Source organism: Lepisma saccharinum, chromosome 8 (genome assembly GCF_977018435.1).
Source record: "Lepisma saccharinum chromosome 8, izLepSacc3.1, whole genome shotgun sequence".
NCBI lineage: Eukaryota > Metazoa > Arthropoda > Insecta > Zygentoma > Lepismatidae > Lepisma > Lepisma saccharinum.
Window position 1 is genome coordinate 79,661,529 of NC_139236.1, and position 24,220 is coordinate 79,685,748.

The 24,220-nt window shown below is 37.2% G+C and overlaps 1 protein-coding gene across 1 annotated transcript in view; it reads left to right on the forward strand.

The window, feature by feature from the left end:
- shn (zinc finger protein schnurri) overlaps positions 1-24,220 on the forward strand; it is a 129,418-nt gene that overhangs the window by 42,747 nt on the left and 62,451 nt on the right. Inside the window, exon 2 of the mRNA XM_083127893.1 lies at positions 18,614-18,676. Within this exon, the coding sequence (XP_082984019.1) occupies positions 18,614-18,676 (63 nt within the window). The remainder of the gene's footprint in view (positions 1-18,613; positions 18,677-24,220) is intronic.

Consider the following 24,220-nt stretch of genomic DNA (forward strand, 5'->3'; position numbering starts at 1 on the left):
GAGAAGGTTACATAATTTGGAAGTACATAATTTGTATTCATGTCCAGATATTATTAGAATGATTAAATCAAAAAGACTTAGGTGTGTAGATCCTGTGGTACAAATGGGAGAGGAAAGAAGAGTATACAGGATTCTTGTTGGGAAACCTGATGGTAAAAGACCAATAGAAAGACCAAAACAAAGATGGAGGGATAATGTAGAGATGGACCAAAAGGAAATTGGTAGGAAAGGAAAGGAGTATATAGATCTTGCTCAGGACAGGGACAGATGAAAGGCATGTGTTGCTGCAGCCATGAACCTTCGGGTTTAAGAAAGCTAGACAGTTAGTTACTTATACATTAAATAAGCATAATATTTGAATTGTAAGTAGAGAATATAACAAATGTACAATGCATTGTGCGAAAACTATGTCAACTTTGCATTATAAGCAGCAAATTAAACCAGTTTGCCTTAGAAATACATTTTAAAAATAGCCCAAAATAGCATGCGTAATAGAAAATTAAGAAAACTTTCTGATGCATAAAAGTACTGACTAGTGCTGAATGAATCAATTACTGTAAAATATTATTCTCTGATTCAAGTAATTTAACTGTAAACATTATCTTTTGTGTGTAAAATATAATTGTTAGTTGCGCTGATAAGTGCAAATATTAACTTTATACGCCTTGATACACTCTAAAAACATAACTTTGATATATAAATTAGTAACAATTTGTTAAAAATTAAGTTAAACTGTAGAATTGTTTTCTTAAATAAATATAAAGTAGTAAAAATAATAAACAAATAATTCCTTCTTTTCCTATTTAAAGAATGCCAAACAGTGTAAATCAGTTGTTAGTGGCTAAATAACATAAAATTTGAAGGCAGTAACAATATTTTTTAAAAAATACTGCTTTTTACCTAACTTTGTGAATTAAATACTAGTACATTTTGTCAAATTATAAATAAAATATACCTATTTCTTTGGTATTTGTACTAAAGTGAAGAAAATGTTACTAAAACTTGGCTAGTACAGTAAATCTAAGAGTTTTAGCTTTATTTGTCCGTAACTGGATATAATTGTAACTTGTTAATCTCGCCAAACACAATCTTTACCTCAATTTTGGAAGCTAGCTGAACTTTAGCGTTTCGAATTACATATAGTGAAGGCCTCTATAGTGGAAAAATACACCCAGTCTGTAAAAATTTGGAAATGTTGTCTCCTTCTCTGTCGAACCAGACCAAGAGTGTTCTCAAATGTTTCAATATATTTCTTAACATAACTAATTTTTCAAGAAAACAATACCTTGTGCCCAGATAGCTTAGTTGGTATAGCGTTAGGCTTTTAACCTATCTGTCCAGGGTTCGAGTCCCTGTCTGGGCGATTACAATTTTTAAATTTTGTCATCGGATCTTGTGCAGAATGGATATAAAATATGTTTACAGTCTAACAGATTATTATTTATCTTAAAATTTTGCAAATAAGCTTTTGAGTTTCTCAAATATCAGCATCTTTAGCTAACAGTACAGCATAACCAGTATTATTATAATAGAAAAGTTCTGGTGGTAGAACCTACACCTGCTGTAATATCTCTGTGGTATTAACTTACATGCAGCCCATAACTCTTGGGAGTGTTTCTCCTCCGTTACATTTCCTCGCCATTTACCCTTAGCGTCGCGATTAGCCTCAGAAGCAAAAAAAGCGAAATCTTATATTTGTTCTTTTTATATCTCTGAAACCACCTATACTATAGAAATACATTTAATAAATTTTGCAGTCTTCCTGTTTGATCTGTTAAATAAGCCAGTCAATAAAAATATAGTTGCATAGAAAAATCCTGATATAGTTGGATTCTCAAAAATATGTACAATCAGTGTTCTTGATACATTTAGCACCTGAGATAGTATAAATCAAAAATCTAGTTAGTGTTGGCATGTGTGCTTCTGGTACATGTAGTTACTTGAAAAAGCAAATATTGATTGTGTAAAAAATAGCCTCCTTGTGAAACAATGAAAAATTAACATTATATCCTCATAGCATTAGTTGCAACTCCTTCTTGCAGATTAACAAAGCTCTGGCGTGTGGTCCTACGTCACCTATAATCCTTTGTAAGGTTCGTGTTGTCCTATAAATTGTCGATATACATGCTAAGTCCCTAGTTACAGCCTAAGCTTTTAGTTTCAATCAGAGGATTTCAGTGTTCAAATAGTGATTGTAGCCTCGTATAATAAACCAAATGGAAATAACCCAAATGTTGATGCACCCAAAACACCCAGTAATACTTCTAAAATACCTTGAAAAAGGCTATAAGGCTAAATTATTCTTCTAGCATAGAAAAAAATTTAGCAAGTGGACCTATGGTCCATATAGTCAGTCGTCTGAGAACTTCGTCTTGTCCTGTGAATTGTCAATATATTGATAAATGGTTATATTTTTTTAAAATAAAAGAAACAATGTTCGTAAGCGTCCAGTTATGGACCCATCGGGAAAGGGATTTCAGTCTTTATAGACACATCATAATTTTCGTTACACTAAAAATTTGGCTTCGTATAAAAGCAAATAGTTGAAATGATAAACATTTCGTGTACTTTATCCAGTAAGCCTTAGCTAGAAATACAATAACAGCGTTACAGACATAAAAATTAAGCAAGCTTTGATATTCTAGTGGCACATAATAAATATAAAATATCCTTTAAAATACTCTGACAAATAGTTGTGGGTTATCTGAAATCAAAATTTTCAAGCCCTCTCTCCTGCATAAATAGGCTCTAGAATTCACTAAGCCTCAAAATAATATTGGGTACATAAAATAAAAAGCAGATGGAGAGTGATGCTGATCGCATCATCTCCAAACAGCAAAAACAAAAGTATATGGATGGAGCCCTACCTGATATATTTTGGAAACTTTACCTAGTATAAAAGTAACAAAATACTCAGCAAACTCTAAAATAAACAAACTTTCCTACGTAGCAGGCGTAACCGGACCTAAATAAATACATATAGAAATACACAACCAAAAATAGCATAGTGGAAATCAGTAAACCCTAATAATAATAATAATAATAATAATAATAATATATTCTGTGGCTTACATTTTAGCTAAAAGTACTTTTTTTAGTGTTTTTGAAAAAATTTAAATAAATACTAAACTCTTAAGTTAAAAATTTGTAAATGTATACAAAACAAAATAAATAAAAATTAATACATACCCTGCAAAAAATCAGTAAAAAAGTTGAAAACATCTCTTTGTACATCCAAAATATAATAACAAATCCTTCCTGACTAGATTAAATTGTGTTATTTGAGTAATATTAAGCCTAAACTTGTAAAATAAAAGGGTAAAACTTGTCAAAACATACTTTTGCATCCAAAATATAATTCAAAACACATCTAAATTGTGTTATTTGAGTGGAAAGAAACCTAAACTTGGAAAAAATCTCTCTCTCTCTCTCTCTCTCTTTCTCTCTCTCTCTCTCTCTCTCTCTCTCTGTGTGTGTGTGTGTGATGGTGTGTCTGTGTGTGTGTCTGTGAATGTTTGTGTGTGTGTGTGTGTGTGTGTGTGTGTCGAAAATGTAACTAAAAATCTTTCCTGAACAGATAGAATTGTGTTATTTGAGTAATAATAAGCCTAAACTTGTGAAATAAACAGATAGAAGTTGGAAAATGCGACTAAAAGTATTTCCTGAACAGATTGAATTGTATTATTTTGGTAATAATAAGCCTAAACTTGTGAAATAAACAGATAGAAATTGAGATCACACACTCTGTGTGTCGAAAATATAACTAAAAATCTTTCCTGAACAGATAGAATTGTGTTATTTGAGTAATAATAAGCCTAAACTTGTGAAATAAACAGATAGAAGTTGAGAACACACACTTTGTGTGTCGAAAATGTATCTAAAAGTCTTTCCTTAATAGTATAAATAGTGTTATTTAGGTTAAAAATAGGTACAAAATTGTAAATAATAAATTAAAAGTTGAAAAAATCTCTTTGTAAATACAAAATTTAATGAAAAAATGTTGCTTGAATAGTACAAATAGTGTTATTTTTGTAAAAAATTAACATAAAATTGTAAAATAATAAGTTAAAAAGTTGAAAAAATATCTTTGCGAGTCCAAAATTTAATAAAAAATGTTGCCTGAATAGTACAAATAGTGTTATTTTTGTAAAAAAAATTAACATAAAATTGTAAAATAATAAGTTAAAAGTTGAAAAAATGTCTTTGCGAGTCCAAAATTTAATAAAAAATGTTGCCTGAATAGTACAAATAGTGTTATTTTGGTAAAAACATTAACATAAAATTGTAAAATAATAAGTTAAAAATTGAAAAAATGTTTTTTGTGAGTGCAAAATTTAATAAAAAATGTTGCTTGAATAGTACAAATAGTGTTATTTTGGTAAAAAATTAACTTAAAGTTGTAAAATAATAAGTTAAATTTGAAAAAATGTCTTTTTGTGAGTGCAAAATTTAATAAAAAATGTTGCTTGAATAGTACAAATAGTGTTATTTTGGTAAAAATAAGGATAAGCTGTGAAAATGTTTGACATAAAGTCAAAGTTTGGTAAAAAATAAACTCAAAATTAAGTTAAATAGCACATAGTAACATACATTTACTACCTAAATCAATAATCAAAGGGTCCTAGGTTCGTTACCCCGTGATAAAAGCAAATGGTAAAAACTGTAGGCCCCGTCCCTAATAGCTCTCCCTTCTTCATAGTACAAATAAAAAAAAACCTGCGCTAAAGCGTCCTGTGCCTTGGAGGCAAACCTGAGCGGAATATTAATTGGCGGCGGAAACCGCATAGCTTCAGAGATTTGACCCTTGCTGTGCATTTCCAGACATCCTTTGTTGTCTGGTTGAATCCCTCCCCTGCCCTACAGTATTGCATAGCTTTCCCCTGTTATTGCGTACTGGTTAACCTTGAAAAAACCGGTTCTGAAAATCTACCGACGCGTTCTCTGATTGGTCAATCAGATTCCTTCTTTGTTCTGACGTTCTGACGTCATTTGACCTTGAACGCGCTTCCCCCAAATTCCTTTCTCGTCTACCTGCGCTGAATATTAATTCATTCTCTCTGTCTGGCATCAGAGCCGAGTCGAGATTCTAAGACAGTATTCTGTCTAGCGTGTTGCACCACCGTGTTTCATAACATGATGAAATTACTGCATAGTACTAATTAATAATATTACATATCTCGGGTTCGAGTACCGGGACCGTCCCCAATCGTAATTGGACCTGTACCTACAGCCATTACCACCGTTCATAGCGGTTCATAAACCATAGAAAACTTATTTTCAATATTATAAACATTAATATTATCGATTCCTACATTACATACTTTGCAGTAATGAATATAAAACCATATGAATAGCGTTTAGTACCTCTAATTACCTTCTATATACATATTTTTCATAAAATAAATAATTATATATTCATAAAAAAGTTATAAACATGCAAATACATAAATGTAAAGTATTCTAAGTACATGCAAATGAATTCTAAGTACGTGCGAATTAATTAAAACCTGTGCAAATTAGTTATAAGTACGTGCAAATGAATTGCGAATATTAAACGCCCGAGGGCACAAACAGGCCTTGGCTCATTCAGATACTACTATCATTGCAGGGATAGATATCATTATGAACGAAGCTTGAGTTTTATTTACGATGTTAAACAGACTGAGGAACATATTTTGTCTTTGTGATTAGTAATGAGTGAAGTATTCAGTCAGGTGAAGAGAATATCGATTATCACGTGTTCTTGTTATCATTATCACCTCCAAGTGGTTCTTGGAGGAAACCGAGTTCTCCAGTGGCTAGACTTCAAGCAAATCTGTTCCACAGAAATCTCTTTGCAGCTATCTTTCTCCCCCCCCCCTCCCATCTTCTTCCACATTGTTAGATTGTTTCGCTTCGGATAGTAGCTAAACAGGATGTAAGCCATTGCTAGGGAGAAGTCACGTGGTTCGTCATCATGGCGACGATTTCTGGGAAGTGGCGTTTTCTCGGAAAACAATCGGGCAGAGACGCAATCATGTAACAGAAGAGGGAGACAGGAAATAAATATATATACATACACACACATCCTGAACAGACTGGTTTATTTTTTCTTTCTATTTCGTGGCACATACTTAAAAAAACACTTCGTTGTGAACGAGTGTCCTGAATGGAAAGCTTTGTGAATAGCTCGAAGGAAATGGCGAATGGGTGTTAAAATTGAGCAATTGGGATCATGATAACGAAGTGAGATTCTCATTCTCGTATCGTCCGGAAGTATTTGGTGGAGAATTAGGAATAGTGGAAAGGCGTATTTTGAGAGTGGCCGGATCTTTCTCCGAAGAGGTGCCAATTAAATAAACTAAATATTTGTTTACTGCTTGATATGGTATGTAAGTTATGCATTCCTCCGTGCTTACACGAAGGTAAGAATTTGATTGGCGTGGATTAGTTTTGTATTTACAGTATCTTCGAAAATAGATAATAATGATAATAAAGATAAAAGCAGTTGAGTGAATTTTTTCATCAGATTGAACTATCATTTTTTATTCTATAAATCTTAACATTTTTCTATTTATTTGACATTAGTTTCCGTGTTAGAACAAGTAAAAATAATGAATATATACACCGCTATACCAGGTACGTACACACACACGCACGAAAGTATACCATGTTGTATTTCTTCTCTGCATCTTCATTAAAATTGCTATATTTGGAGCTTAAACTAAGTAAATTACGTGACGGAAGAGTTCTTGGAGAGAGGCGCTACCAAGAGGCTTGGGTGACTCGTGAACAGCGCATAGAGTTCCATCGCCGCTGCTATGTGGCTTACTAGACCAGGACCAGAGGCGAGGCATCCGGTCATCGGGGAAGCGCCGATGACAAAGGAAAATTATAAAAATATTGCATTTCAAATATTTTAGAGAAGTGAAAAAACAAGTCAGAATAATCGCATATTTGCGCGAAATGAATCACGTGACACCGTGAAACGGCTAGAAATAAGCAAGAGATTCGCTAAGTTTAGCACATCGAAAGGAGAGCCCAGTTCTACTCCCGGTGCCCAACCGTCCCGCTACGTTTCCTGTTTGAGTGATGATGTGTCAGGCCGCCCAGGTCATCGCAAGAATTGTCCGAATCCAAGGTTCTTCGACCGTTCCCCGCGCTTGAAGGTCTGGCCATAAGACCTTTTTTCAGCCCCTATGCTTACAACCACGGCAGGGTTTTTGTTCCGACGAAGTACCAGCAAAGCGCAGTTCTGCCGTCTTCTAAGTACACATGCCTATAAATGCTAACTCCAGTAATATTATTTTCAGTGCTTCACCCCCCCCCCCTCCCCCAGCACACATATGTTTTAAAATGTTCATCCATGTACTTAACCCTACAGCTCTACAGCACCTTGGCGGGCCTTGGCTTACCTACCGACTGCTGGTCTCCCTCCCACACTGTTCCTTCGTCACCTGTTATAGCGTGGAGGTCTTAGACCAGTATTGGGGTGACGGGTGATCAGCCCGACGAACCCCCAGCCGTTGTTGTAGGTCTTCTCGACCGGGTTACGCTCACTCACTCGGAGCTTCCCAATTTCCTCACGATGGTGGGTTGCCACCGGCCCTATACGTAGGCCGAATAAATTCCGACCAGAGCCGGATTCGAACCTACGCCGTCCCGCAGCGAACGATCTCAAGACGAGTGAACGCCTTAACCCGCTCGACTACGGAGGAGGACTCATCCATGTACTTAGAACATTAATTTCATACACACTCATACCCAAACCCGCACACCCTTACACTTTCCTTTCTTCTTAATGTGTATAACTCTCAAACTTTCTTTATTTCATTGCTACTATAGAACACTTTATACTGTATACTCATCTCATTTTCCTTAGATGTAGCTTTTGTATATTTTTTTACCATGCAGGGCATCAAGTCATTATTTGTATTAATATTGTTCAAAATGAAATGTTGTATGGCTTAATTGTAACCCTATTGAGATAATAAAAAACATCATCAAGATGAACTTCTCCAAGTGTCTGCTATTCCCAGCACTGTAAAGCATGCAACGCTCTTGATTTTAAAGATAAATACTTAATGAATAGTTTCGTAACACAACTTACACAGAATGCATGAAAGTAATGGTGCATAGAAAAAATTACAAGTAAGCAAAAGCATAAATTTATCCACGGCTCATGCTGAAAAAAAAACTAACTGGAAAAAGAGCAGTTCTCAATCCATTGTATTTCCTTCATAGTATTTCTTCTTTTAATTTTTTGGATCCTGCGGTTCAAATAAGGATTTCGGAAGAAAAAAAATAAATATTGCTTTACAAAACAGGAAGTACGTTCTGTTGTTTTCAGTAATTCCGATTTTAAATCACGTAGCAACCTGAAATTTTGTATTTTCGATAGGATTTTGTTTCCCAATTTCGGAACTTCTCATCGAACGGAAATGCATGCTAAACGAACTCAGAATTTGTCGTTTTCTTGAGATAGTGTGGACATGAACTTACAGCACCGTGAAATAATATTATCACTCAGATACTAGAATGTGAATCTATGAATCGCATAACATATCGCATGACCTTGGCGTTTGCCGCTCTCTCTCTCTTTCTCTCTCTCTCTCTCTCTCTCTCTCTCTCTCTCTCTCTCTCCGGAGAAATATTGTCCCCTATTGCCTGCCCCTAGTTGAAAGATTTACCATGACGTTTGGCAAGTCTTGCGATGACTATGTAAAAACTGTCACGCTTCGCTACTGACCAGGACCCGTAAGATCTCTCCGTTTCAAACAGCCCCGATAATTCTTGCGATGCTACACCATAATCGAAAATTTTAGGGATCTCGCAGGGATTCGAACTTAGGACTGCTCTCCCTAAATGAGAGAGCTCTACCTGATTTTCAGATTTAAACCAGGAGCGAGATCTGGCTCTAAAATATCTAAGTTAGCAACAGTGCGTAAACCGTTTTGATAAACGATCATATGTGACGTGCGCAAGGGCAACTACAACGCACACGTCGTTTAACGAAGAGACAGCAGAAGCAGAATTGTCGTTAATTATATCAAGCTTTAAAGAAAGCAAATAATCCCGTGTTGCAATCTAGATTGCGATTTAATGGATTTCTAGGAAGATGTAGGTCTACTAACTGTTGTTTCCACAGCAGGAATTGATCGACCTTCTGGGAAAATCAAAGCCTTTGAGTTCCTGGTTTTAACTAATTAGAAGAGCAGGAGCACCTCTTAACAAAACGATAATGGTAATGAGTACAAAGAAAAGTGTTATGGATTTCTACACGGAAGTATGTACCTGGGTGGGGGGGGGGTAAAGGCGACCGGAGCGTAGTGCTGATCACATCGCCTCCAAAATGGCCTATATCGAGAGTGTATTGGGCCCTACATCCCCTATGTGCCTTCATGGCTCGTGTACGGGGAACTTTACCTCTACTATTCAAGATTTATCAATGGCCGGACTCCCGACAAAACCTTCTGGCGACGCCCTTGACTATTACTACTATCCTTTCTCCTTAATAATAACAATAATATAATTTTCTTTTCTTGCACTTTACTGACTCACCCCTAAAACTTGAGTTTCCGTTTGTACCAGGAGCGTATATTCTAGGGTAGCTAGGCTATGTGCGAAGCCTGACGTCTAGAGAATAAAATGCAGGAGAAAAATCGATCACAAATTGTAAATATTATTATTCATATCAGTGAGATGATGATGCTGATTCTGGAGTTGGCAACCTGATTTCTTATGAGTTGGCAACCTGATTTCTTATGAGTTGACAACCTGATTTCTTATGAGTTGGCAACGTGATTTCCTATGAGTTGGCAACCTGATTTCCTATGGGTTGGCAACCTGATTTCCTATGAGTTGGCAACCTGATTTCCTATGAGTTGGCAACGTGATTTCTTATGAGTTGGGAAAGTTATTTCTATTCATAGCATAGGTCCACGTGACAGAGTGAGATAGCCCAGATCTTGGACTCAATATACGCCACTGGTTTGTACCTACCCCTTACCCCAGCCTCAACTTACGTAACCCGGTGTTGAGTGGACCTTTGTCAGTAGACAAGTAGCATGTTCAGAACGGCAAGATATGACCGCAAAAATGACGGGAGGGAGTACAACTCGTAGCCGTGTGCACGAACGAAGATCAAATTTTAAACTCGGATCGGGAAAGGAACACTGGAAAATTCCATTGCACGAAGACGGTTCAACACTTGATCGCGATCTAGGAACATCAAAACGAGTTTATCTTCTGATCGACCATTCGCCACCGTTTTGGTGTATGTTTCTGGTTCACGATACTGATGGAACTATGTAAACTAAAAACTGCCAAAATAATAATAATAATTTGTGGTTCTGTGGTGCAAAGTCGTAATGTTTATAAATACTGTACTTTCTATCCCAGAACACAAAACATATATAAATGTCATATATTACGTGCAAGGTAAATTAGAACAGAGCAATGTTTACGATATTGCTACATGGTGTTGGAAATATGATTGTATAAATTTACGAAAATACATGTTACTGGCTATTTACACGACACGACAATATAAATATATAAGAATTAAGAAATGAAAAATTCAAATACTTACGACAGTGCAGTAATAATAGAAACAATAATAATATATCTTTATTGAGCGGGCCAGGTTCAGCGTACGCTGTTCTCTCAAAATAAAGTCCCGTAGAAGAAGGCTCCATGCTTTCTCCTTCTCCTTTTGTGTTGTGTCGTCAGTTCTTTTTTTAATATTATTATTTTTTTACACTCCACTACATCCTTGTACATAGTGACAAGGTTGATTAGTACATCTCTCAAATTCAGAGAAGTTTGCAGACCGAATTATTTTCTTCTCCTACATGTTGATCCTTTAACACATCCCATTACTCTATTGGGTTCTTGATTGTCATTTGTTTTAGCCAACCAATCATGTACAGCCTTACAAATTAATCTCGGATCAGGTGAACGAAATCTCCTGAACGTCGTTTTTCGTTGGTGCAATGCAAATCTTTAAACCAAGTTCATTTAGAGTGGATTAAAATTGATCTCGTTCATCTGAACTTCGAAATAATCGGCGTTGGAGCACGCGGCCATCAATATCCTATTTTCACATATCCGACGTTCATTTTTCTTTCATTAATTCTGGCCTGAAAAGGGAAGGAACCGCCAACCGTTCGCCTCTTGGGTACGCTCTGGGAGTTCTGCTTCTTTATTTTGTAACTTTCGTCGATGAATCAGACTGGAGACCAAAGACAGGAGGGAAATTCCTTCTAAAATTATTCCGTTGATTCAGCACGCCTGGAGGCCGAGTCGAGTGTCTTCGAATGATACATACAGGTTTCGGCTGTAGGAGTGGCCGCAGACAGCTAGGCCGCTGGTGTAGGGTCAACATCACATTCTCAAAACTTGACTGCGCAGACAGCATTGCGCACAGGGACTGATGTCACCTTCCAGTTTCTAGGAATTTGGCTGATCCATACCAGTGTTGCTAACCTTGGTTGCAATTTACCTGAGCTTAGTGACTTTTGGCCATATTTTCCTGCACAAGGTCAAAATTTGGACTTTTAAGAAAATAACATGATTAATAAGATCATTATTTTGAATGATAAAGTGTCAAAAGCGGTTTGTTTAAGTGAACATTGGTGCCATAAAAGTGAAATTTCCTTCAAAATACTAGATGACTTCTATCTGGTTAACAGTTATAGTAGGGAACAAATTCAACATGGTGGAGTGTCTATATATGTAAAAAATGCATTTGTACATGTTAGTCATAAGTTAGATCTTGAATTCCTCTGTAGTGAATTAAACTTTGAAGCCACGGGTTTACTTATTAGAGACCTCAAAATTGTAATAGTTGTGCTTTATAGATCACCAAATGGGGATCCTGTTTTTCTTGAAAAACTTGAGGAAATGTTAGATTTTTTCAGTAAGTCTCAATGGAAACACTTTAGTATCGTAATTGGTGGTGATCTAAACTCTCATTTTGATGTAACAGAAGATAAACAAAGTGTAACTGGATTTAAAAATCTGCTTAGGCAGTTTGACTTTAACTATATGAATAATAAACCCACTAGGGGTTCGGCATGCCTGGACAATATATTCACAAACATAAAAACATCTCGTATAACATGTGATGTAACTGTATTTGCATACTCAGATCATGATTCTCCTTGGCTAAAAATACATAACTTAAAACCCTGTGATTGTAACTGTAAGGAATCTAAAATAGTGATCTCAAGACCAATAACGGATGATAAAATACTAAACTTCAGGAATTTGCTCTGTAATATAAACTGGCTAGATCTGTTAAGTAAACCTCAGTCCTTGGATACAGAACACACATTGGCTGATGTAACATTTGAAAAGTTTCTAACGGTATTTTTAGATATTTATGATAGGAGTATTCCCCAAAAAAGGTGTAAAGTTAGTCTTAAAGTTAATAAGAAGACAATACAAAAAAATAATGCTGATTGGTACACTCCTAAGTTAGCCGGTATGAAATGTAGGGTTTTACTATACTTAGATTTATTTAAGAGGGATAAGACAGATCAGGCTAAATCAATCTACCTGAGGGCAAGAAAGGAATACAAATTGGCTATAAATGAATCAAAGAAATTGTATAATCTAACTAATATTGAGGCATCCAGGAATAAATGCAAGACTGCCTGGAAATTATTTAATTCGATTGCCAAATACAGCAAAACAGATGTTATAGAAATCTCCCCTAATGACTTTAATAAGTTTTGTATTAATTCTGTTGAGGAAATTCGTAACAACATTGTACGACCCTCTGAAACAGTTTCTGACTTACTTGAACAGTATAGCGTAAGACATTCTGAAATAAAATTTGTTTTTTCTGAAATAACTCCAGAGATAATTATACATGTTGTGAAAAAGCTGAAACCATCAGATAGTGTAGATATCTATGATTTATCCAGTAATCTTGTGAAAAAAATCATAGATTCTATAATTCTTCCACTGACCTTTTGTATAAATATATGTCTTAGGGAAGGAACATTTCCAAATGTATTGAAATTATCAAGGGTTGTACCAATTTATAAAAAAGGTGAGAAAAATTGTTTAGCTAGCTACCGTCCCATCTCACTGACTCCAGTGTTTTCAAAAGTTTTAGAATCAATTATGCATTCTCAATTATGCAATTACTTGGACCATAATAACTTAATTTGCAAATCACAGTTTGGTTTCAGGAAGGGTAAGTCAACAATTGATGCCATGGACTCACTAGTCAAAAATGTACTTAAGGCTTTCGAAACTAAGGACTTTGCTCAGGCCTCTTTCTGTGACCTGAGCAGGGCTTTTGATTGTGTAGAACACACTTCACTTTTAAAAAAGATTAAATACTATGGCATTGGTGGTACAGATCTTAAACTATTTCATTCATACCTTCAGAACCGTAAACAAATTGTCTGCATAGGAATGGAGAGGTCAAATGTAGCCGAGGTCAAATGCGGTGTACCTCAAGGTTCGGTTCTTGGGCCTTTATTGTTTGCTCTCATGATGAATGATTTACCATTTTGCGTCACTGCTCACACAATACTATATGCAGATGATACTACCTTCTTTAATGCCAGCTCTGACCTTAACACCCTTAAAGGCATAACTGATAATACCCTGTATCAATCTTCTTTATGGTTCAGAGCTAATGGTTTCTTGCTGAATGAAAGTAAAACTCAGCATATGTTTTTCAGTCTTAGAGGCATCCCGATCGACAATAGCTCAGACAATGTGAAATTTCTAGGTATTGTCATTGATAATAAATTATCATGGGAACCACATATTAAATACATAACTGCCAAGCTATCCAGGGTTATATATTTGTTAAGGAATCTAAACAGTCATGTACCTGAAGATTACGTAAGATCAGCTTACTTCGCTTTCTTTCAAAGCATTATTTCATATGGAATTTTACTTTGGAGGAACTGCAGTTATGTACAAGAAATTTTAATACTGCAGAAAAAAGCCGTGAGAATAATTACCAACTCACACAAATTAGTTCATTGTAAGCCACTGTTCATTAAGTTAAAATTTATGACTGTGATAAATCTATATATTTACACTGTGCTGTTGTATGTAAAGAAAAATTTGCCACAGCTACAAAGTAGACAAGATGTACATTCCTATACTACAAGAAACAGCAGGCGTATAAATATACCCTATCACAGACTCTCAAAATCCCTGAATAGTTATGAAGCTCTAGGATTAAGACTATTTAATAAGCTACCTCTTGATGTGACAAATATGCCTATGAATGTATTTAAACGTAAACTGTATGCCTGGTTAGTTGCTACACCATTGTACTCAACTCAAGAATTTCTTGAAATTAAAAATATTGTATTTTAGTGCACCTTAACATAAAATGGGTTATAATTTTATATTATTTTATAATATATTTCACATGTATTATGTTCTTGACGTTGTCTATTGCTGTACAAGCTTAATGACAATAAAATATTATTATTATTATTATTATTATCAAGCTGTGGGTGCTTGCAGAGAGGACTCGACCAATGAATGTGTGAGAGGGGAGAGGAGTGCATGGAGAGGAAAACGCGGCTGCAGCTGCCAGCTCTTTGCAGCAACTATCACTGCTTTGCTCCGCCCACTAGCTTTTCCTCCCTTCTGTACCGTTATGCGCGGCCTCGATTCACAGATTCCCGAGACAGTCTAGATTCGTCTCTTGTCGAACTAGTCTTGTCTTCCGTGGTCGGAAAGTAGATAAAGCTTTTTTATTAATAAATGTTTTTCAACGCCGATGTGAATAAAAACACCCACTCTTGCAACTTAAAAGGTTTCACCAGTGTTTTAAACTGTAATCTTCTTCCTTAAATCGACGATTAACTTAAGAATAAAGGACGATCGCGTTTTTCATATCTATAAGTAAGCAATCACCCACAGACGTCTAAAACAAGCAGGGTCCACTTGAAAGAAAATAATTTTAAAACCCAGTGGGTTTTTTAATTAACTTTGGTATTTAAATGATTTCTGAAATGAAGGAATGTCATAGAGGTGTATACTAATGAAGATTGCATTTTAGACTCTTAGAATGCGATCACGACTGTTATTAGGGTAAAGAAGGGGAAGTGTTACTTATACTTATGACGTAATATTAAAAATACTAAAATGAGAAAAAGTGGCGAAATTCCCGCCACATGCTGGGAATTTCGCCATATAACTTATCATTTTATCGTCAGTTTAAGTGTATGAAATACAAGTTGTTGCCAACGACAACAAAGTGTAAAAGACCTAAAAATGACAATACAAAACTGCTTAAAAAAAGATACAATACAAACATGTTTAAGAAACATAGGCCTAAATGTTCATATGCATTGTGAGCAAGTTGTGTGTGAAAGATCGCCTGTAAGAAGGGAAATTGGACACATTTTCTGTTACTCTGGCGAATTTACCAGCAAATGCATAATCGAAAGAAAACAACATGTTTACTTGTACATGCATGCTTTCCAAAGCAAATCTTTTCACGACATTTTTAAGGTTTGAGGTTACGATATCAATAATTAAAGGGAAGAAAAATAATTCTTATCTGCCACGAAATGACAATTTCCAACGTAGTATTGAAATTCGGCACCTTTCGTTGTCTTCTGTGTAGACGCAACTACTCATTGCAAACTGTACTGCTTGCTTGCTAGTTCCCTCACCACACTGTAGTTTTCAGTGGAAACAAGGCACATGTTACTTGATTTTTTACAGGCATCAGTAAGTGTTTCCAACCTATAGTTTCTATCTACGATTACAAAAACCACAAGTACGGTGAATTCCCAGCATGGCGAACATCCCTTCTTTTACCTATAACTCGAGATTAATTTTGCTATCTAAAATGCACAACACTTCTAATATTGAAATGAAGTAGAACAAAATATCAGAGCTCAGTACACAAATGCAAACGTTTAATCTTTATTAAGAAATTACATAGGCCTATATTAAGCTGTAGATTCTGCAGGTACTTTAGACAAAATATTACAATATGTATGTTGAACAGCAACGTATTTATGTTTGCTCAATATTGAATACATTCGTTACTGCAGTTTGTATACCAAATAGCATAAATTACATTGATTGATTTAGTTTATTTTACTTCGCGTTTTGTGCCTCTTGGCTAATTTGCGAAGATGGGGATGAGTGATGAAATGATGCAATTGATGAATGGACATTCACAAACAACCAAGCGCGACCGGGATTCGAACCCGGGACCCTTGGCGTCGCAGCGCGATGTGCTAACCACTCGGCCACAGGGTCGGGCTGCATAAATTACATGATTACTACATTATTACAATAACACAACTATTACGTTCTACGAAACAGCCTATTTCTTCAAAAAAAATCGACTATCGGGGAATACTATGTATACTATCTATGCTATCGCTATTTTATTATGCTTGTGACTGAAGATAATAGTACACACCTGCAATTGATCTCTCGATGCTTCTGACAAAAGTCGTAAGGTATCCATTACTGTAACATCTGCTAATATCAATTCAAACATACAAACTTGCTATCCACAGGGGCACAGAGGTAACCAGGAAATCGTAAGAGAATAAAGGATAAAAAAAAATATACATTACTATGGTTTAGCAGTTTGATGTGGTCTGCTAGTTGGTGTGCCGGGTGGCGAAGTGCAGTGGGTAGGTTAAACCCGAAAAAAAAAACGATTAAACCCACCTGAGCCTAGGTATATATATATATATATATATATATATATATATATATATATATATATATATATATATATATATATATAAAATTCTTGGGTGACCACTAAAAGGAAGTTGCCCGTTCCCACCACGTAAGCATCATACACTGAGAAACCAAGGATGCAGGTAACACCTGGAGGCTGCAACACTGCTCCAGACACGTGATCCCTAATGCAGGGTATTCAACCTAAAATAAATTTATATCCGCGGTATACTTTTAGGCTGAACACCACATTGACGTTTGTTGGACGATTCTTCCATCATCGATCATTTCAGCGATTCATTTCTCATCCTTATCGTCGCGATTAGATATCAGAGGAGGGAAAAATATGTAAAATAACTTACACGCAACAAATTATCCACACAAAGCCTGTGGAATTTGGACGCATATCTTTCCTTCTATACCAATTTTGCTTCTTCTGTTTTGCATATACATTTGAGTACATTTATACAGCATTAAGCTTGAATTAGTCCCAGTATTCACAAATTATGGAATTGATTTAGGCCTAAGATTTTGTTTCTGGACGAATAGTCTCTTCACACAAATAATGATTCATGCACCATGATTTGACATAGGGTCATTGCAGAAAATGAGGCTGCAACACTGCTCCAGACACGTGATCCCCGTGCAACACGAAGCCAAACAACAACAGTGAGTGAACCTTGCATTTTGAATACACGCGCGTTGTCTCGCTCCAAACAAAGCATGGAATTTTTGAAGATTTCCCCAGGGCAGCACAAGTGCACTGTAAGTAGACGAACATTTCGTGGAATATCGTTTTAAGTTACTGGTGTTTTGTTTCCTTCCGTACGTATCGAGCATTTTCGCTGAATTTGACGAGACTGCGATTTGACGATAACTGCTTCTGCGTACACCCGGTGCCAAAATCATCTTCCGGTTTGAGTTTTTCAAGGAAATTGATCATAGCAGCATGTTTTGTTCCTTCAATAAGCCTTCTGTTGACATCATTCACATTCAGCAACATAACCCACTGTTAGATGTTCAGACAAGTTTGAATGTCGAACACGAGGTTCTTGGCTGCTGCAGCTTTAGTTATTGATTCTTGAATTAAAAGTTATACTGTTCCCGTGAATACAAGAAAGGGAAAATAGTATTACCACAGAAAAATGAATGTGTAAATTTCTCTTTTGTAACACCACGAATGTTTGGAAAACTCTGTGTAGTTATTGTTGGTTATGAATGCGTTTGTATGGTTTGGTAAATCTTTTATTCTGTCCTCATGGGTGGTACTATTCACTGAAGTTTCTTGTCTTCACTATTCTTGTAGTATCTTGATAGATGTAATCTGGTGGAAAAATGAACGTTTCTTGTAACTTTTTAATTAAGTTTAAACTCCAAGCGATTTAAACACTGAGGTAAGATTATAAAAGGATTGAAAACAGTGCCCTTGTCACTGGCGTACGCAGGAGCGGCTGATGGGGGATATAGCTCCTCCCGAAATTTTGAGAAAATCAAAATTATCAAATGAAAGTAGCAAGGAACTGTGGAAAAAACAAAGTGTTAAATGCAAACTCGCCTTCAAGTGTCCCCCTCCTGCCATCTTTGAACAACTTTTTATAGTGTATCCCATCCCATCCAGATTCTAGAACGCAGATACGTAATAATTCCAGCCCCCTCCGAAAATTAATCTACGTGCCCTAGTGACCATGATTGTAGTAGCATACGCGTTTTGCAAAAATTAAAAACAAACAATAAATGCACCATAAGTGTCATGAGAAACACCTTCCAACTTGAATACATTATTAAAGGACTGTATCCCTGTCTTTTCATATCTCACATGCTTTTTTGTCCGGTATTTATGTTAGTTTTCAGTATTTCATTTATTAACAATTAAGTTATCTTACACCATTGTGTGATAACAATTTCTGATACCACATTTCTCTCTTTTCAGGGGTCGGGAACATCAAAGAAGACCCAACTCACAGAGGACCAAAGAATAAATTAGAAATTAATGGTAAGTTATATTTAAATAAGTCTGACTGTAGTTGATAATTATCCCGTATTCCGTTTTGTAATATGTACTTATTGGTTACGAGCAGTTTCTATCGCACAAATAGTAATCAACATACAAATATTAGAATCCACCTTTGTCATAATATTTTTTATTCATCTCATGTCTTAATCCCTGTGTCTTTTCAGCAGGATTCCAAGCATGTGTTTTGTTTACAAGCCTTTACAAAGACTAATATGATATGAAAATCTGTGTTTGTTTAAATAACGGGAAATAAGGACGCTAGCGCACGCAGTTTTCTTTTTTCGGGAGGGGATGAAATTGTAACAGTGTTTCAGCCTATGACTTGGCTGCTTTCTAGGGGAGCGTGATTCACTATAAAATATTTCGCAGTTACCATCCTTAACCGCCGTTTTAAAAGTTGTTCAAAGTCAAATATGGTAATATAATCGAGTATAGATTTCATGAAGGATTTGTACATTGTTTTTACTTTTTTTTTAAAAAAAATATCTATCTGTACACGTTGTTAATTAGTTATAGGAGTAATTAACAACGTGTACAAATAGATATTTTGAAACATTGCTTGTAACTTCTTCTTACAAAACTTACATCTGTTCCCAAAGTTTGCCCACGACTTATAGTTGGTTTAGAAAATAATGCTTGGGCTAAATATATATATATATATATATATATATATATATTCATGTTTCTACATCTTATTAGAGAAAATTGTTGGTGTCAAACTTTTTATTGTTGACATGCATTATATACAGTAACAACGAACAGCCGACCTCCGTGGAGGAGTGGTCTGCACAGTCTCTTCGAACCCAAAGGGTTTCACGATCACTTAAATAAAATGGCTGCTGGCAGCCCAAGACATTTCCTTTTGTGCATGGTGCACCTGAGGGGTACTGGGTATGTTCATGGAGTGCTATTTGTTAGCTATGTTAAATACCAATATGATTTTCGTATGTTACTTGGGAACACGGGTTACCTTTGGCTCACCTACCTTATATGTGGATAGCCCGTAAAACAGATAAGCGTTAAAACTAGTGTTGCCCACGAGGCGAGACGAGACGAGACTTTGGTCTGTCTCGTCTCGAAAATATTTGTTTGTCCCGTCTCGTGTCTCGTCTCGTAAATTAATGCAGGATATCATGCCAACAAAACTGGGAGACATGACAAAACATTATTCTCGAAAATGGGTTAAACCTTAAATCACTTTGCTCACTGTATAGTGAAAATATGATTCCTTAATCATAAGAACATAAGTATTTCAAATAAAGTTTGTTGATTATCAATAGCTAGATAGTGTATAGAATCTGCCTTGCTTTTCTGGCTCCCATCCACTCTCTATCCATCGTACACGTAAGGATCTTTCAGACAGAAGGAACACGCGACAGGCGACAAGCCATACGGGGGTTTACACTGAAGTGACAAGCGACAGGATCCCCTTCCGTTCCGTCTGTGATAAAAGTATTCACCGCACGGCAGTATCAACAGATCGAGGCTATTCTACGCTCGATATTAAGAAAACGACCGAATTTGAGCGACACTCAAGCGACAAGAGACACGTGGTGCTTCGGTTCGGAAAGTTACGTTTACTGAGAGTTCGTTTCCAAGCGAGACATGTTGCTTGTCGCTTATCTCCTGTGTCTTGTTGAATGTGACAAGCGACACGGAAGTATCACACTGAAGCAACGAACAACAGGGACACTTCAGCTCAGGCACGTATCCAGAGGGGGGCTCGAGCCCCCCCCGAAAGTTTTAAGTTTACACTAGATAAAATGAGGTTTTTGGTTTCTTGTAGCGTGAAATAAAATAATGTGAGACAAATAATTATCGAGGCAAGACGGAGAATGTTCCGTAACCTTGTTATTAATAAGAGCACGTATCCAAGATGGCGCACAGGGGGCTCGACCCTCTCCCCAGGAAATTTTTCAGTTTACGTTAGATAAAATTAGGTTTTTGGCTTCTTGAATAATGTGAAAATAATTTAAGGAGAGAAATAATTGTCGAGGCAAGACGGAGAATGTTTTATACCCCTGTTATTGTTAATAGCACGTATCCAAGGTGGGGATGAGGTGGCTCGAGGCCCCCCCCCCTCAGGAAATTTTTCAATTTACACTAGATAAAATTAGATTTTTGGCGTCTTGAATAATGTGAAGATAATACATTTATAAATCTGAGAGAAATAATTATCGAGAAAAGACGGAGAGTCCCCCTTCAGGATTTTTTTTATTTTTCACTAGATAAAATAAGGTATTTGGCTTTTTGAATAATGTGACGATGATTCAAGGAGATAGACAATTATCAAGGCAAGACGGAGAATGTTCTATAAAACTGTTGTTGATAATATTGCACGTACACTTTTCTTGAGCTTTCGGTGTTATCGCAGCGCACTTGAGCACTATGTAGAAACTTGTCAGCATTTGGAAGCTGCACAACAAAGGTAGCGCCACACTTAGGGCGATTTGTTGTAATTTCTAATCTCTGGAAGGCGGGAGAGGGTACGTTCTTGAATGAGAGAAGGAGTCAACTACTGGCAATATTAACGAATCGTTTTATCTGCGGAACGTTCTAGAATATAATGAGGATATAAATACGCGGATTGAATTTTTCGGTTGATCTTACAAAGAATCGGTTAATGAGATTTCAGAGGTAAGTGTGACAATTCATACAGTAGATTAGTGATCAGTCAGCGTCCTCTGGTTGCTTTATAAGATATAGTGATTCGGAAATGAAGACATTGACGACAACAGAACTTCCGGGGCCTCAGTGTAGTGCTAGTTCGGGTCGAGGGCCGAAGAGATCAAGGCCTGCCTCTCTCTCTCTCTCTTTCTCTTTCTCTCTCTCTTTCTCTTTCTCTCTCTCTTTCTCTCTCTCTCTCTCTCTCTCTCTCTCTCAAGTGAATATTTCAGCAGTACCGGATATTGGAGTGGTTTATTAAAACAGAAATAAGCTGCATAGGTCAACTGAAAATCAAAGTTTTGAGTGATGATTTAGTTTTGCCAGAACTAAATTTCATATCTGCAGTCCGAGAATTTCATGGTATGGTATAAAAAAATACTTTTGCTTAAGCCTACTGGGTTCGAAACACATTCAAACACTTAACTACCATAAAGAGACAGCCGAAAATTAAATTTTATGAATGTCGAGAAGAAAAAGCAAGAAGATGTTGCATATGTAGACATTTTAGGCGGAAATTGCAGGCTCTACCAGGACCCGAATCAGAGCTCTACCAACCGAGCCACCTAGCCATCCTTGACTTCAACCGATTTTTTGTTAAAATGTCTACACAGTAGATGTCCTGTGTATATCAAATCGTAAGGTGTTGCCTGTATAGTGAACAAGCACAGAAAATATAGGAGAGAGAAGAAACCTGAGGAGCATTATCACCGGTTGAGGATAATTTTTTTCCTTCTGTGGTCAGCAAAAGCTACTACTTCGAGGGGACAATGATAGTGGCCTAATAAGGGAGATTTCACAATTCGAAATTAGGTTTGTGCGGCCTAATGTGTCGCTACAGTGTGAAACGTTGCTGTTGATTGGCCCATTCCAATCGACATGTATCGCCTGTCCCTTCGGTATGAAAGCTTCTTAAGTCTTGAAAATCCAAGTCACAAGGATGGAAAATTAGGGCCTTGTTAAGGTTAGATGTGAAGGCAGGCAGACGACAGCACCCTAAAGGATCATATCCAAACCTGCAGGAAGAACGCATCGTACTTCAATCTCCAATACGGAATGATAAAAACTTCTGGTGAGTTGATTTTAAAAAATGTGTCCGAGATAAAGAGTGGCGTGCCCAGGACTTTCGGAAGGGAGAGGGGTTACGCATACTATTTTTGGAGGTCAGTCCTGATTTTGCCATTTTTTTCCTGTGTTGACGTTCTTCTTCTTTTTTTTAAAAAAAAAGAACACTGGGATGGGGTTATGACCTCACCAACCCTCCCTTGGGCACGTCACTGAGATGAATGAATAAGCATTTGATCATACTGGGAGACGAAACTTTAGATGTGTTAGGAACGGAAGGGTTTTCACTGTGCATTAATTGTTTCGTGATCCAGCTGTATTCCTTTGTTTCGTGCCGATATATGACAAGACAGCGGAAGCTGTGACAGGTGTTCAGGCTCGAATCAGAGAGAAATATTCGAGAGATGTTTGCGTCCAGTTCGCAGCCCACAATTTGAATCTCGCGTTGTCGAGTGGATTGTCCATCCCGTGCATGTGTAACAGCTTCGTAAAAACACTCAAAGACACCATAGATGTTTTTATGCCTGATGAGAAGAAATGGACACACATACATACTGAGATGGTCCCGGCTTACAATGTTAATGCATGGAAACAGAGGAGTCGAGTGGTAAAAAAATGTTCCCATTTCACGTTAAATGACAGCCTTACAGTGGTGACGATTTAAGGGATAGCTGCTCCCCATTTTTTTGCCTCAACATTATGGCCTCTTAATGTTAAGCCTTGTCTACCAAGAGAAAGTAAACTTTCCTTGCACCGCCCTCCGTCCCCTCCCCCCCCCCCGTTTTGGAACCCAATTTCCACCACTGGTATTAAACATACCATTGTGAGGTTCTTACTATACCCCTTAAAAAATGGTGTTGAGCCCCCCCCCCCCCCCGAAAGGAATTCCTGGATACGTGCCTGCTTCAGCTTATAAGCAAGCATTCACCGCGCATGCGCGGATAACAACCCTCGCGACGATACACGGTATCCAGAAAACGGCCTAAGCAGAACAACATGCAAGCGACAAGCGAGACGTGCAACTTGTTGTATCGCTTCGGTTCGAAAAGTTTCCTGTAAGGAAGATTTCACACCAAAGTTACAGGCGACAAGCGACACGAGTCGCTTTGAAGCGAACTTTCAGTAGTCAATGCAACATTTCGAACAGAAGACATGCGAGAAGCTGCACGTGTCTCTTGACGCCTCAGTCCGTTGTTCACGGATGCGGGGTGAATGTTTTCCTTCAGACTGAAGGGGATTGTGTCGCTTGTCGCTTGTGTGTGAATTACACCTGTCGCTTGTCTCTTCGGTGTGGAAAATCCCCAAGATAGCTTTTAGGTTGAAGCAACAGGCAACAAGCGACACAGAGTTTTCGCACCAAAGCGACAAGCTCCTTTAGGGAGCTTTCAGACCGGAGCGACACGCGACAGATGTCGCTTTGGAACGAGCCAATCAACAGCAATGTTTCACAGCGTAGGGGCATGGCAGGCCGCATAAACCTGCGTTCGAATGGTGCAATCCTGAAGCGACACGTGTTACGAGTCGCGGGTCGCTTGGATGTGAAATCTCCCTTAGTCTATAAGCAAGCTTTCACTGTGAATTCACTACCAACAGACAAACACGACACTATGAGAAAACGGGCCAATACGAACGACACGCAAACGACAAAGCAACCCATGCCGCTTGTCGGTCGAGTCGCTTCCGTTCGGAAGGATGCATTTATTACTGAGGGTTCATTTCCAAGCTACACTTGTTGCTGTCGCAAGTCGCTTATTACTCCTATGACTTCAGGCAATTTTATGTTCGTTACGTCAA